This window comes from Tasmannia lanceolata, unplaced genomic scaffold, assembly GCF_043159265.1.
Source record: "Tasmannia lanceolata isolate RefF3 unplaced genomic scaffold, GAP_Taslan_0.1 ptg000003l, whole genome shotgun sequence".
Taxonomy (NCBI): domain Eukaryota; kingdom Viridiplantae; phylum Streptophyta; class Magnoliopsida; order Canellales; family Winteraceae; genus Tasmannia; species Tasmannia lanceolata.
Window position 1 is genome coordinate 26207 of NW_027518680.1, and position 15563 is coordinate 41769.

Here is a 15563-nt window from a genome sequence, read left to right on the forward strand (position 1 = left end):
GCATGAACATGACACTTTTGGAAAGAGCTAGATGCATGAGATTGAATGCAGATCTTCCAAAGCATTTTTGGGCTGAGGCAGTTAATATGGCATGTTTTCTAGCGAACAGATCACCGTCTACTCCTATTGACTTTAAGATTCCAGAGGAGGTGTGAACAGGGAGGACAGTTAACTATTCCGCCTTGAGGATATTTAGTTGTTCAGCATATGTTCACATTCAGAGTGAGCAACGGTCAAAGTTGGATCCAAAGTCCAAGCCGTGTGTATTTCTTGGTTATGAAGTTGGAGTTAAAGGCTATAAGCTTTGGGATCCAGTTGCTCAAAAGGTGGTCATCAGTAGAGATGTGGTATTTGATGAAAGCCGCATGGTGAAAGGAAATCGTGGTGAAGAATCTCAGCAACAGACAGTTCATGCAGATGGAACCTCGATAGAGGTGGAGCTTAGTGATATAGATGCAGATCCTAAGCAAATTGAGGGTGTTGTAACACCTCAATCTAGTAGTAGCCAGGGGCCACAGAAGCAGCATGAGAGTCTTGTCACAGGCAAACCAAAGAGAAATATCAAAGCACTGGTCAGGTATGATTTTGAAGATATGTTATCTTTTGCATTAGTTGTTGGTACGGGTGACCCTTCTACTTTTCAGGATGCTATTAACAGTGTGCAGCATGATAGGTGGATGACGGCTATGATGGAAGAGATGGAATCACTCCAGAAGAACAACACTTGGGAGCTTGTTGAAAAGCCCAAGGACATAAAATTGAGCGGGTGCAAGTGGATATTTCGAAAGAAAGAAGTTATATCAGAGAAGGAAGAAGAGAGATTTAAAGCTCGGTTGGTAGTTAAGGGCTATGCACAGGAAGATGGGGTCGATTATAATGAGATCTTCTCTCCAGTAACGAAACACTCATCCATACGTGTTTTATTGGCGATTCCTTCATGGTGAGTTGGAGGAGGAAATATATATGGAGCAATCATAGGGGTTCAAAGAGCAGGGCAAAGAAGAATATGTCTGCAAGCTAAAGAGGTCGCTTTATGGATTAAAGCAATCTCCCAGGCAATGGTACAAGCGCTTTGATTCCTACATGTTACGGATTTTCTACACACGCTGTGAGTATGATTGTTGTGTTTATTTTAGAGCTACTAATGATGGTTCTTTTATTCTCTTAATGTTATATGTCGATGATATGTTGATTGCTGCCAAGAACAAGCATGACATTATTTCTCTGAAGTCTAAGTTGAGCGAGGAGTTTGATATGAAGGATCTAGGTGCTGCAAAACAGATCCTTGGGATGGAGATCCATAGAGACAGGAAAGCAAAGAAGCTATGGGTAATGCAGAAGAAGTATGTGGAGAAAGTGTTGGAGAGGTTCAACATGTCAAATGCTAAGCCAGTTAGCACTCCACTAGCGAATCACTTCAGGTTGTCTGCAGAACAATGTCCTACTACAGATGAGGAGTTGGACTACATGTCTCGAGTTCCATATGCCAACGCAGTGGGGAGCCTCATGTATGCTATGGTATGCAGTAGGCCAGACTTATCACAGGCAGTCAGTGTGGTTAGTAAGTATATGAGCAATCCAGGAAAAGAGCATTGGAATGCCGTAAAGTGGATTCTCAGGTACTTTAAAGGAGCAACGGATCTTGGCATCATGTTTGATAGGCATTGTACTTCTACACAGTTAGTAGGATATGTGGATGCCTATTATGCAGGTGACTTAGATGAGAGGAGGTCTACTACAGGTTATCTGTTTACATTAGCCGATGGACCTATTTCTTGGAAGGCGACGCTTCAGACTACGATTGCTTTGTCGACGACTGAGGCAGAGTATATGGCAGCAGGTGAGGCTGCCAAGGAGGCCATTTGGTTGGGTGGTCTTGTTCGTCAGATGGGACTGAAGCAAGGAAGTGTGTTGTTGCATTGTGACAGTCAGAGTGCTATTTATTTAGCGAAGGATCAAGTCTATCATGCCAGGACTAAGCACATTCATGTGAGACACCACAAGATAAGAGAGTGGGTGGCAGATGAAAGTATTCACTTGAAGAAAGTACATACAGAAGACAATGCAGCGGATATGTTGACTAAGCCAGTTATAACGACTAAGTTCAAGCATTGCTTGGACTTGGCCAATATCACCAGACATTGATGATTGGTGGGCACCCCAATGAGTGGCGTGGGCACCTCATGTGCAGGAGATGCGGAGCTGTGTTCTTTAGGTGCACAGTAGATGGTACAGTTGATCTTCACGTGGCTGTGTCAAAGGTGGAGATTGTTGGGGTGTTGCCTTGTTTCCCAAGGCTCTTAAAAGAGTATAGTAGATTTGCTATTTTAGTGGAAAACCTAAAATAGAAAGGAGTTTGGGTTTATTAGAAAACCCATGTGGCACATGACTTTTTTAGAGAGGGAAAAAGTGACGTTTCTAAAAGACTAACAAAAAGAGAAAAGAAGTTTGGTTGCTTTGTGTCTCTTGGGAATTGGGGAGAACAAAAAAACAAGGGTTTTTTGTGCCTCTTGAATACAAGGGAAAAAGAAGGGATTTCTTGCCTTGTAGAGAAGAACAAAGGCGACTACGGCAACGTTTCAAGAAGGGGTTTTGTAAAGGGTTACAACGAAAGGGTTTTTGAGAATCGATCAAGTGTTGGATCGATTGACAAATCTATTGTAATCTTTGTTTTTTTTTTTTTTTGATGAGTTAATTGTAATCTTTGTTACTTCTTGATTAGTGGATTTTTCTCTTGGATAGCCCTTGGACGTAGGCTTTGCCAAACCACGTAAAATTTTTGTGTTTTTGTGGTTGCCTTTGCGTGGTTTAATTTATCTTGCTTTAGATCGCAGATTTTGATCGAACTATTGTCCGTCAATTTTACTACACCTTTCTTCGGAGTGTTAAAGTAGCATCTTTTATCCTTTCTCTTTTATTCTTTCTTCTGAGTGTTCACTTGTGGGCTTTTATTTTTGAATTGAATGTATTGATGTCTCTATTACCACTGGTCCGTTTAATAGCATGTGGGGAATTGGATGTATTGATGTCTCTGTTACCCCTGGTTTTATAGGATGTGGGTTTACTCTAATGTAATCTCTAAATGATAATATTCACTAATGATTTGTTCCATTAAACAGTCCCCACACATGTTTATGTGATCTTTTTTGTTTAAGTGGGCCCCATTGTTAGCTTGCCAATAGACCTGGCAAACGGGCAAGCCGGGTTTGACCCGGCCCGTACGGGTCCGGGTCAAACGGGCTGGGTCAAAATGACCCGAAAAATTTTACGGGTCATTGAGCTTGGACCCGCACCCGGCCCACCCGGATTTTTGACGTATTTTTTTTAAGATTATTTTTTTGGTATAGGGATTCGCTAGCCACCTTCGCGGAGGCTACTTTTCGCCTTGTCGCCGATCCTTTGCTGCAAAGATCGGCAGAAGTACGATCTGCGCAAAGGTGGCTAGCAATATATAATAATCATGCGGGTACTAAGTTTTAAATGAAAATTTACGGGAAAAATGGAAGCAAAGTAGAAAAATTACAAAAAAAAAAACCAAACGAATGTATTAAAATATGACAATTACCAAAAAAACTACAAAGAAAATTAAAAAATTATGACAATTACGGAAAAAAAAGGCCAAAATAAAAATTTTGGTACTACGGCACCCGCAGGTCCACCCAGCCCGGCCCAGTTTTGACGGGCCGGGTGGACCCGTGGGTCAATTTCAAACGGGTCACAGATTGGTGACAGGGACCCGGAATTTACCGGTGGACCCGCGGGTCCGGGTCACTTTTTGCCGGGTCTACTTGCCATAATGTAGGAGGAGATCGATCCAAAATGGTTAGATAATCCTAACCAGCCAATCTCAACTGGATGCTTGGTCGAAATGCGGTCCTTTTCTGTTGTTATCTATGGCCGTATGGCCCTAGGCCTTGGGCGTCTCCGTCCAACTTGGCTTCATCTTGTGCACCAAGTTACCCTGCGCCCCAAGAAAGCAAGCCGCCTTTGACTCTCTCGCTCCACCTCACACTCCTCTCTCTCTCTACCTTGACTAGAGTAACTAGACTAGCATAGAGGAACCACCAGGCTCTCCGTCCTACATATACGAGAAGAGCGTTTGTATCTTCCATCCTTCAAAACCTAAAGACCCGTCCGTCCTACGACTAAAAAACCGGTACCAGAATAGAATGGATGCAAAACAACAACATGGTATGAATATGATGATGTTTTTCTCACGCCCTTTAAAATTAGTAGTTGATGAGATGCATCATGACGCCCCTTTTTTACTCCAAAAACCCATCATTATTAATCTACGTTGGTTTTCTGTCTCGGGTCATCTTCTTTTCTTGCTTCTTTTATCTATACTATGGGTCTGCAACAGGAGATTTAGGCTTGAACGTCCTAAAGAGAGGTTCAAGAGCAGCACCTTTTCTTATTACAAACCCACCCTTTTCTCTTGCTTTGCTCTCTCCTTATTTTATCTCCTCGTTTGCTTTTTCAACTTCTTTTGGTTTACTAGATATGATGATGATGAAAAGCTGGCGTCCCAATTGGATTCCATTCTCACAACTCTTGCTTGGTTTGCCACCTCTGTTTATTTGCATCTTGACTTCTCTTATTCGAGTCACAAGAAATTCCCCATCCTCCTCAGGGTTTGGTGGACTTTCTACTTTCTACTCTCTGCTTCTTCCCTTGTTTTGGACCTTAGGAAACCTAGAATCGTGCCCCATTATTTCTGGGTTCTGGATTTGGTGCCAGGGCTCATCACTTGTTTCCTTTGTTATACCGGATTCTTTGGCAAGAAAATTGAAAAAGAGACTCTTCTTCTCCAAGAGGAGCCTCTTTTGAATGCTAGTCATGTTGTTGAGGGGCCAACCAAGAGTCATTTAACTCCTTTTTCAAATGCCAATCTTCTCAGCCTCCTTACATTCTCTTGGATGGGTCCCCTGATTAAGGTGGGTAACAAGAAAACATTAGACCTTGATGATGTTCCCCACCTTGCAGATGGGGATAGTGTGAATGGGGTCTTCTCTGTTTTCAGAAATAAGCTTGAAACTGATACTACTACTGCTAGTAGTAATGGAGTAGGGACCCTCAAATTGGTCAAGGCATTGTTCTTTTCCGTATGGAAAGAAATCTTATGGACTGCCTCATTCTGTCTTTTATACACCTTCTCTTCTTATGTCGGTCCCTACCTCATAGATTCCTTTGTTCAATACCTCAATGGTCGTCGACAGTATGCAAATGAAGGGTATGTTTTGGTTTCCATATTCTTTCTGGCAAAAGTTGTTGAATGCCTTACGCAGAGGCATTGGTTCTTTAAATTACAACAGGTTGGGATTAGAGCCAGAGCTGCACTCATCGCGATGATTTACAAGAAGGGTCTTTCGCTATCGAGCCGGTCAAGGCAGGTTCATACGAGTGGAGAGATTATCAATTTCATGAGTGTTGATGCTGAAAGGGTGGGAGACTTCAGTTGGTATATGCATGATCTATGGATGGTTCCTGTGCAAGTGACTTTGGCTCTGTTAATTTTGTACAAGAATCTTGGAGTAGCCTCAGTTGCAGCATTAGTAGCCACTGTTGCTGTTATGTTGGCGAATTTCCCTTTGGGAAAGTTGCAAGAGAAGTACCAGGACAAGATGATGAAATCAAAAGACATTCGGATGAAAGCAACGTCGGAGATTCTAAGGAACATGAGAATTCTCAAGCTCCAGGGTTGGGAGATGAAGTTTTTGTCCAAGGTAACTGAGCTGAGGAAGAGTGAATCACATTGGTTGAAGAGATACGTTTATACGTCGGCCATGACATCATTTGTTTTCTGGGGTGCACCAACATTCGTGTCCGTTGTTACATTTGGGTCTTGCATGCTTCTGGGAATACCCCTAGAGTCTGGAAAGATCCTATCTGCACTTGCGACTTTCAGGATATTGCAAGAGCCTATTTATAGTCTTCCTGATACAATTTCTATGGTTGTTCAAACTAAGGTTTCCCTCGACAGAATCGGATCGTTCCTTCGCCTGGAGGACCTGCAGCCCGATGTAGTAGAGAAGCTTCCGGAAGGTTCTGAGGTTGCAGTTGAAATAAGCAATGGTAATTTCTCTTGGGATCACTCTTTTGAAAATCCTACACTTAAAGATTTGAACTTTCGAGTGTATCAAGGCATGAGGGTGGCTGTCTGTGGAACTGTTGGTTCTGGCAAGTCAAGCTTGCTCTCTTGCATCTTAGGTGAAGTGCCAAAGATTTCTGGGACTACTAAGCTGAGAGGGACAAAGGCTTATGTCGCTCAGACACCTTGGATACAGAGCGGCAAAATCGAGGACAATATACTGTTTGGAAAGGAAATGAATAGAGACAGGTATGAGCGCGTCCTTGAGGCATGTTCATTGAAGAAAGACTTGGAGATTTTATCATTTGGCGACCAGACTGTTATAGGTGAGAGAGGAATCAACATGAGCGGTGGACAGAAGCAAAGAATACAGATTGCTCGTGCTTTATACCAGGATGCTGACATATACCTCTTCGATGATCCTTTCAGTGCCGTTGATGCTCACACGGGAACCCATCTCTTTAAGGTAACTCCACCTTTTCTTCTAATTCACAATTTGAAGATCTTTTCATAGATAATAGCCATGAGATTGCTAACTGTGTTACTACTATATTTTTTAGATCAGATTCTTCTTATTTATAGTTTTATTTGAGGCGCACGTTGTTCAATCCTGTCTTAGGCACATAGTGGTAAAATGTCCTACTAAAAATAGATGCAAATTTGAACCACTTGAAGGATTGACAGCCTAATGTTATATATTCTTCTCATGTTTGGTATTTTCATTCGAAGTATCCTTCTTTTGCCGCTATGCATGATGAACCTTTGTATGGCAGGAATGTCTACTTGGTCTTTTAGGCTCAAAAACAGTGATCTATGTTACCCATCAAGTGGAGTTTTTACCTTCTGCTGACCTTATCCTGGTGAGCCCTTTATGCTTGTTTCTTTCCTTTTTCATTCTACAACAACTTGAGTAAGCCCGTCTGCAAGGTGTAAGCAAGTATGGTCTGACAGGTAATGAAAGATGGGAGGATTACACAAGCTGGGAAGTATGATGACATTCTCAAGTCAGGAACGGATTTCATGAAGCTGGTTGGTGCACACAAGCAAGCTTTGGCGGCCCTTGATTCCATGGAGACAGTGTCCGATTCCCCAGTTCTCACTAATGCTGTAAGTTTAAGTGATAGCGTGGAAGATGCAGAAGGAAGTACAAAAGAGAAGAAAGATGAGGATGAAATAATCGAACCTAAGGGGCAGCTTGTTCAGGAGGAGGAGAGAGAGAAAGGCAAAGTTGGGCTGTCAGTCTACTGGAAATACATTACAACGTCATATGGAGGAGCTCTCATACCGTTTATATTGCTGGCCCAGATTCTCTTTCAAGTCCTTCAGATTGGCAGCAATTACTGGATGGCTTGGGCAGCTCCTGTGTCGAAAGATGTGGCACCTGCAGTTAAGGGCTCGGTCCTCATCCTCGTCTATGTTGCGTTGGCCCTCGGAAGCTCTGTTTGTGTCCTTGTTAGAGCTTTGCTGCTTGTTACAGCTGGATATAAGACTGCAACTCTGCTTTTCAACAAAATGCATATGTCCATTTTTCGTGCTGCCATGTCATTCTTTGACTCAACTCCTAGTGGACGTATCCTGAATAGAGTAAGTGAACCTATCTATCTCTCTTTGATATTCAGACAAATGGCACCCGTCTAAAATTTTTGAAAGCTACCATATTTTTACATTTTTTTATGTAAGCTGTTTTTTTTTCCTTACAGGCATCCACTGATCAAAGTGCAGTAGATACATCAATTCCTTTTCAAATAGGATCATTTGCCTTTTCAATAATACAGCTGCTTGGAATAATTGCGGTAATGTCACAGGTTGCATGGCAGGTGTTTATCATTTTTATCCCTGTGATTGCGGCCTGCATATGGTATCAGGTAATGCTTGTTGCCAGTCTTTTTTATTGAACTTATTATCAAGACTCAATGACTGGATACCTTCAAAAGGGATTCATTATGATGATGCTTTTCAGTTTTTCTTACAACCAGTGAAAACAATAACTGCTGATAACTAGAATGTCATCTCTACTCCACTTTTATTTGAATTGTATCATTCGTAACAACAAGTTAAACTTTCTGCAAAACAGTGCCGTTGAAATCATGTATGGTCTAGGATTAAGATTCTATAGTCTGGTCTGCAATCCTCAGAAAAAAAAGTGTTCCCTGTTTAACAAAAGATGTCCACTGATGCATTATTCACTACGGAACAAAACTGTGCAGTATAGTTACTGAGTATCTTATGGGTTTGAGGGAGATGGAACTGAATTGTAGGTAGCGTACCAACTCTATCCTTTCTTGATGTTTGATGGAAATACTCTCTATAATTTGCAAATCAATGAAAGTCTTATGTCAAATGTTAGGACAGTATTAATTTGGCCCTATTTATCTTTCCATATTTGAAAGCTCTTAGCTATTAATTTTATTATTTTCTATGAATATTTTAAAAAAAAAATACAATTTATGATATGATTTTACGATTTTATTCCATTCTTTTATTAGATTTACATCTAATTTGATATCGAGACTCTACCTTCAAATCTTGCTCCCATGGTTGTTATGGTTTTGTTGACGATTCTTATTTGGCAGCAATACTACATACCGACGGCACGAGAACTAGCACGTCTGGTTGGTGTCTGCAAAGCTCCTAACATACAACATTTTGCTGAATCTTTATCGGGATCAACAACAATCAGGAGTTTCAATCAAGAGCAAAGATTCATGGATACGAATCTCCATCTGATCGACGGGTACTCCCGACCCAAGTTTCATAATGCCGGTGCAATGGAGTGGCTTTGTTTTCGCTTGGATGTCTTGTCATCCATTACCTTTGTCTTTTCTTTGGTTTTCTTGATCTATGTGCCAGAGGGAGTAATCGATCCAGGTAACTGAATTCAAAATATTGTGAAATATCTTTTCTGACTACTTTAATTGCTCAAACACATGATGAATAAGGATCTCGTTCTTTCCTTTTTCTTTGTTTCAGGTATTGCAGGATTAGCGGTGACTTATGGACTTAATTTGAATATGCTACAAGCCTGGGTCATATGGAATCTGTGCAACCTTGAAAACAAAATTATTTCTGTTGAGAGAATATTTCAGTACACATTAATTCCTAGTGAACCACCTCTTATTATAGAAAATAAAAGACCAGACAATGAATGGCCGTCACAGGGAGAATTTTGTATTCGTGATTTGCAGGTAATGCCAATCCTTGTTCCATTTGACCCCTTTTCTAATTTATGTAACAAGGTCCCATCATTTATTTTTGAGAACTCTTGTTCAACACATCTTGAGATGGCAGTAACGAAAATACCCTAAATTATCTTTCTTCTTATCTTGCTATTAAAAAATATCTTTGTTCTTATTTTTTTTTTCAACCGTGATTCATATGCTATTTATGTAGTTTGAATGTATTCATATTAGTCCATTTTTTTTCATCTTATGTTTCTTATATGCCTCGATGTTATCGTATTGTTCTGGGTCTATTTGACACTGGAAGACACGTCTGTACATATTTTTGTTTATATTTTCATCATGGCATACCCACTTTATTAAGTACACTTTGAAACGGGAACATAGGCATTGTTGACCCTCTAATGCAGGGTATCAGAGCTGTATTCATGCCAGGCTTGGCTGCACCATTCGACCCATGTAAGATGGGTTATTGATGGGAATAAGAAGAAGAGGAAACCAAGAACCAAAAGACACAAACAAGAGAGGAGATGGGCAAAACAATTTAGCCAAGCTTATCCTTATATGTTCTTAGCCAAAATAGTGAAAACATTCAAAACTCTCCTTTACTCCTTCCCACATACGTCTTTTGTATTCACCAATAATTTCTACCATTCACAACTTAGTCAAAGCATAATTTCAAAGCAAAAGACAACTTACTAGGCACTACTTACTAGGCAAAAAGAGTTCCAAGACAAAAGGATTAAATGCTCTTCAATAGTTTAGTCTCTTTCCAACTTCTCCTTTACTTGACCAAAGACTTGGTCAAATCTGAATGGTTGCCGCCTAGATGTCTTCGTGGCAATGATAATGCTTCTACTAGGTCACTACATCATCCTCTCCGGCTTGGAAATAAACTCGCCCTCCAAATTTCATTTAACTCACCACTTTGGAACTCAAGTGAAACACCATTCTGAAAAAATAAAGTAGCTTGCACCCCAACATTTTCTTGAATCTTGTCTTCTCTTCATCACTCGGTTTGATGGTGCGCACTATGTTGATTTCGCTAACATTTTTGCACCGATGTGCATGTCTAGCATGTCAGATTGTCATCTAAACTCGGAATTGGAAAGTGATACTTGATGGCAATCTGATCGATTGCAAGACTATCAATACACATGCCACGTTCCATCATTTTTTGGGGTTAGTAATGGAAGAGAGCACAACACATATGAAGAGAGCACAAAACATTTCCCCCCTTCAAATCTTCACTTTAACTGAACATTTTGGGTCATTGAAGTATTGAACCGAACATTTCAACTGAACATTTGAAGGGAAAAAAGTTCAAATCAAATGTTCAGCTCAACGAACAGGGCATTGTTAGGCAAGCTAGAACCGAGAATCAAATCACTAACCTCCTCTTAGAAAGATTTATGAGCATTTTCCTCATTACTTGGTGATAGAACATCCTCCACCATCAACAATAACAAGGCCCACCTTTTTTTTTGGATAGGTAAGTTGGGATTGGACCTCTGACCTCAAGGTTGAAGAACAATGCCTTGACCAACTGTGCTAGAGGCTCAACCCGTTGACCGATTGAGCACACCTTGCTGTTGGATTTGCAATGAATCTTGAAAAGTACTACTTTCATAAGAGCAAGAGGTGAGGAGAAAAGATGGTGGTAAGAGGAGTAGGTGGATTATGTTGATTAGGAAGATTGACCTTCCTCTTATCTAGTTTTATATTAAGTTATTAACACGGGATTGAGCCTTTAGCTCAATGGTCTAAGGCTTTGTTCTTCCACCTAGAGGTCAGGGGTTCGATCCCAGCTTACCTATCAAAAAAATAGTTATTAATATTAAAATACCCAAAAGACCCTTATTGTGTAAATAGGCTTACACTCCCACTTCTAACACCTCCCTCAAGCTGGAGCATGGATATCATTCATGCTCAGTTTGTTACAAATCATTTGAAACTAACATCCACCCAACCCCTTGGTGAAGTCGATCACTAAGTCGCTCTTTAGACTTAACAAATAGAGCAATGATCTGTTTACTCATGACTGTCTCTGATGAAACAAAGACAGTAAACCTCAATGTGCTTGGTTCTTTCATGAAACAAAAGATTGTTGGCAATGTAGATAGCTACCTGATTATTGTAATACATCCTCATAAGAATTGGAGCAATAAAACCTGTCTCCTGTTGAAGAGATATTACCACATTATCTCTTACAATGAATGGACCATTGCACTGTACTCGGCATCAACACTGGCTGGATATGGCTACAAGATTGTGTTTCTTGCTCCTCCACATTGCTAAATAAATTGTCATCTACAAACGTACAATATCCAGACGTGGATCTTCGGTATCTCTGATCTCCAGCCATGGTTTTAAATTTCCACCAAAACTGATACGAAACAACTGAAATGTTTATGTTTCCATCCGCACTCCAAAACAATACTGAAACCGAAACACACCCAAAGCCATAACGATAAGTTTATTAGTGATATACTATATCAGTATTTGTAACATAATTATAATTATATGACTTGCACATGAAATATGGTGTATATATTATGGATAAATATTCATATGATTTACATGTGAAATATGGTATGTAACTTTGTATTGAATTATGACAAGTGCGCGACACCGCATCATATGTGAAAGTTAGCTTTTATTTTTTATATGTTAGTTATTATTGCCCAATCTACTGAGTAACATACTCAATTTTTTATTTCAAAAATTTATTATTTAATCTATTTTTTTCAAATATCCTTTAAATTTCCATCCTTATATTACTCTTTCTCTATTAAATTAATGAATGGAGGGACTTTTTTCCTACATTGTGTTTATTTGAAGCATGTGTATTTGTAGTTGTATACATTTTCAATTTAGAATGAACCTTATTGATCCAGACATACGAGACAATGCATTACTCATTTCGTTAGGTATTTGAACTTGTCAAATTATTATGGATGTTTATCTTGTTTATCCGATGGTTTCTAAGTGGTTATTTTTACTTATTCCAGCATTTCTTGTTTTTTTATCTTAAGTTTCCATCATATGCATTCATTTTCATAAATTTTCATGATTTTACAATATTTTCACTGAAATATATGACCGCATGTTTCCATTTCCGTGGCAACTGGCGTACATACCAAAATTGGCATTTAAAACTTTGTCGCCTTTACGTAATGCCATGGGAACCTCAGCGGAAGCATCTACAAGAGAAGTAGATAATTGTGTAGCAGATGGTGTGAGAACTAGAGTTTGTGATCTCCAGTTGCAGAGGCTTTTGTCGAGATAGATCAGTAGGAATATGTTGAAGGCTTTGAGCTACTTGTTTTCAATATTTATAATTTCAATGACCATAGGAACAGGAGTAGGAATGCTAGAAGCAGGGAATGATTCCTCTTGATTACAAGTAAGTTTGCATTGAGATGCTGACATTCTCCAGGAAATTAAGAATACTCTCGAAGAGGCGAGATCAGCACATACATAATATCGACGAGAACTAGGATAACAACATCAGTACCCCTTTTGCCATTCAAAAAGAGAAAACATCAGTGCCTCCTTTTCATCTGATGTCACCATCTCATCATGCATGTATGATTGTACACTGTTGGGTGCCTGTGAGCCCACCAGTGGTTCAACCCTTGGCAATCTTCTAGTCTTGTTTCGATTCATGTTTTTAAAACCCAATTCACCCATTTTCTTGGGCTGCCACCTGGGCTAGCAGTTCCTATGTGGCTCACTTGCCATATAAGATTGTTTCTACACAAAGTCATGGTTAATGTGTGGGTACAGGTCCGTTATGCCCCGCATACACCTCTCGTCTTGCAAAGTTTTACATGCACTTCCCCTGGAGGAATGGAGACTTGCATTGTTCCCTGTGGGTACAAATGACATAGTTTTGAACTATCCTATTAACCAATCTTCAAAACGTCCTCCTCACCCCAGAATTTGACTGTGTGGACATGGTTTTTGACCAAACTGTGCACCCAGTGCGTATGTACTTTCTGAACTTCAAAACCTCATTTCTGTTTGATATTCATGTTTACCGTCTTTTTTCTCTTGTTTTTTCGAACATTTTGTAAGATGCTCTATGGACTAGTTCAACTTGTCCATGTCGGTGATAAACCTGGTTGAGTTAACTGGCCATAGCTTTGGGCAAGTTCCAAATAGAGAGTGAGTTTTGGATGTTGTTATTTGTCATCTGATGCTACAATCATGTCATTCATATTATATGTTTTTTGCTTAACATCTGACTGCTCTTCTGGGTGCATGTCTGGCCCTCTTTTTCATAATGGGTTGTTTCTTTGCTAAGTTGTGGACTTGTGGTTAATTAACGACTGGGTACAGGTCCGTTATGCCCCGCATATGCCTCTTGTCTTGAAAGGTCTGACATGCACTTTCCCTGGAGGGATGAAGACAGGCATTGTTGGGAGGACAGGGAGCGGAAAATCAACTCTCATACAGGCACTTTTCCGCATTGTTGATCCCACTGGTGGTCAGATTCTGATAGATGGCATTGACATTTCAACTATAGGGCTGCATGATCTAAGATCAAGGTTAAGCATCATCCCTCAAGATCCAACCATGTTTGAAGGGACCGTGCGAAGCAACCTTGACCCGCTTGAAGAGTACAATGACGAACAGATTTGGGAGGTGAATTTGTTTGAAAATGTGGACATCCCGATGATGCTTAAATTTTTTTTAATCATTTTTTTTGTGGCGAATTATTTATACAATTCTTTCTGTTTTAGGCTCTAGATAGGTGCCAACTTGGAGAAATTGTCAGGAGGAAGGAGGGAAAGCTCGACTCTGCAGGTTTGATTTCCACTTTGGATTAATTGGATATCCACGTCGTTTGACCCCCATATCCACTTGGGATGTGTATTGGGTGCTTTCAATGAATACATCACTTCTGGGAACTTGAGAATTACATGTCGCAAAGCTGTAACTGCAACCATATATCTCAATCTTTCTGATTTCATTTAGATGTTGGCAGATTTCACGTCACAAGTAGGAACTAGTTGGCGATCTTCTTTCATTAAAGTATTTGTCTACATATGGGAGTGTGTAGGCAATTTTGCAAAAGCAAATTTGCAGCCCCTCGTTTCCAGGAATGACATGCCACCTCATGAATTAAATGAATAAGACAAATTCAGCTGAGGTGTTTTTTCTCATGAAAAAGAGGAGTTATGAAATGTTTTTGTCCAAAATTGCCTTCACTCACATATTGTGTCTGAGATCTGTTTGATGACTGTAGAAATACCATACCTAACCTTGTTCTAGTATCTTTGTGTTGCATATACCAACATTTAGTATTTCATAATATGAGTTGGTTGCAGTGGCTGAAAATGGAGAAAACTGGAGCATGGGTCAACGGCAGCTGGTATGTCTTGGTCGGGTGATACTGAAGAGGAGCAAGGTTTTGGTGCTTGACGAGGCAACTGCTTCAGTGGATACTGCTACTGATAACCTTATTCAGATTACACTGAGGCAACAGTTCTCACACTCCACAGTCATCACGATAGCACATCGAATAACATCCGTTCTTGATAGTGACATGGTGTTGGTTCTTGATAATGGTCAGTATATGTATGACTTAATAGCGTTGTTGTTTGGCCCATCTTTTTCTCTTTTCAAGACGATTGAATTTTGGGTTGTTGCATTTCGAGCAGGTGTTATTGTGGAATACGACTCCCCAACAAGATTGTTAGAAAACAAGTCCTCTTCATTTGCAAAACTCGTTGCCGAGTATACTGTAAGATCAACCTGTAGATTTGGATGATAGCAAATGTCTCACGGAGGATGATAATTAGGCTGCATTCTGCTGAAATGCGAGCCTTTAATTGGTGATGAGGATCCTATGAAGATGTTTGTGCAAGATATCTTCTGTCTTGTGGTTGCGAGGTGATACATAAGCAATGCTTTTCACTATTTTAATATAAATCAGTTCCAAGTATATGTGAACCAAGGGAGATGATACGTTATCAGCAAAGAGCAATAAAGGAGAAGCTTATCTGATTTTTATTGTGCTGTTCTAGCAAGTCTTTCTTGATAAACCACAATGGCGAGTAAGATGCTATTCAATATGTTGGATTGCTTGTTCCAATTTGAGCCAAGAGCTTCTTGCGAATATTGTAGGCTTTCATTACAGTTTCTTATTGTAAAATGTGGATAGAATGTACCCCACGTTAATGGAGATGATATTCCAGTTAATAAAGCTAGTACTTTTGAATTTGCAAGTATGGGTAATACACATATGTGACAGTTGTCTTGGATGATTTCAATTATCCAATGTT

The 15563-nt window shown here is 39.9% G+C and overlaps 1 protein-coding gene across 2 annotated transcripts; it reads left to right on the forward strand.

The window, feature by feature from the left end:
• Window positions 1-3972: 3972 nt before the first annotated feature.
• On the forward strand, window positions 3973-15506 carry LOC143846463 (ABC transporter C family member 3-like). 2 transcript variants are annotated; one of them, XM_077354899.1, is made up of 10 exons: window positions 3987-6557; window positions 6865-6951; window positions 7043-7675; window positions 7792-7956; window positions 8665-8959; window positions 9062-9276; window positions 13615-13920; window positions 14019-14082; window positions 14607-14846; window positions 14940-15506. In XM_077354899.1, the coding sequence occupies exons 1-10, from the start codon at window positions 4170-4172 to the stop codon at window positions 15047-15049; spliced, it is 4503 nt and encodes a 1500-aa protein (XP_077211014.1). In that variant the 5' UTR covers window positions 3987-4169; the 3' UTR covers window positions 15050-15506. The 2 variants fall into 2 exon arrangements, with proteins under 2 accessions (XP_077211022.1, XP_077211014.1); XM_077354907.1 differs by lacking the exons at window positions 13615-13920; window positions 14019-14082; window positions 14607-14846; window positions 14940-15506 and adding an exon at window positions 13060-13173 and having other exon boundaries at window positions 3973-6557.
• The last annotated feature ends 57 nt before the right edge of the window (window positions 15507-15563 follow it).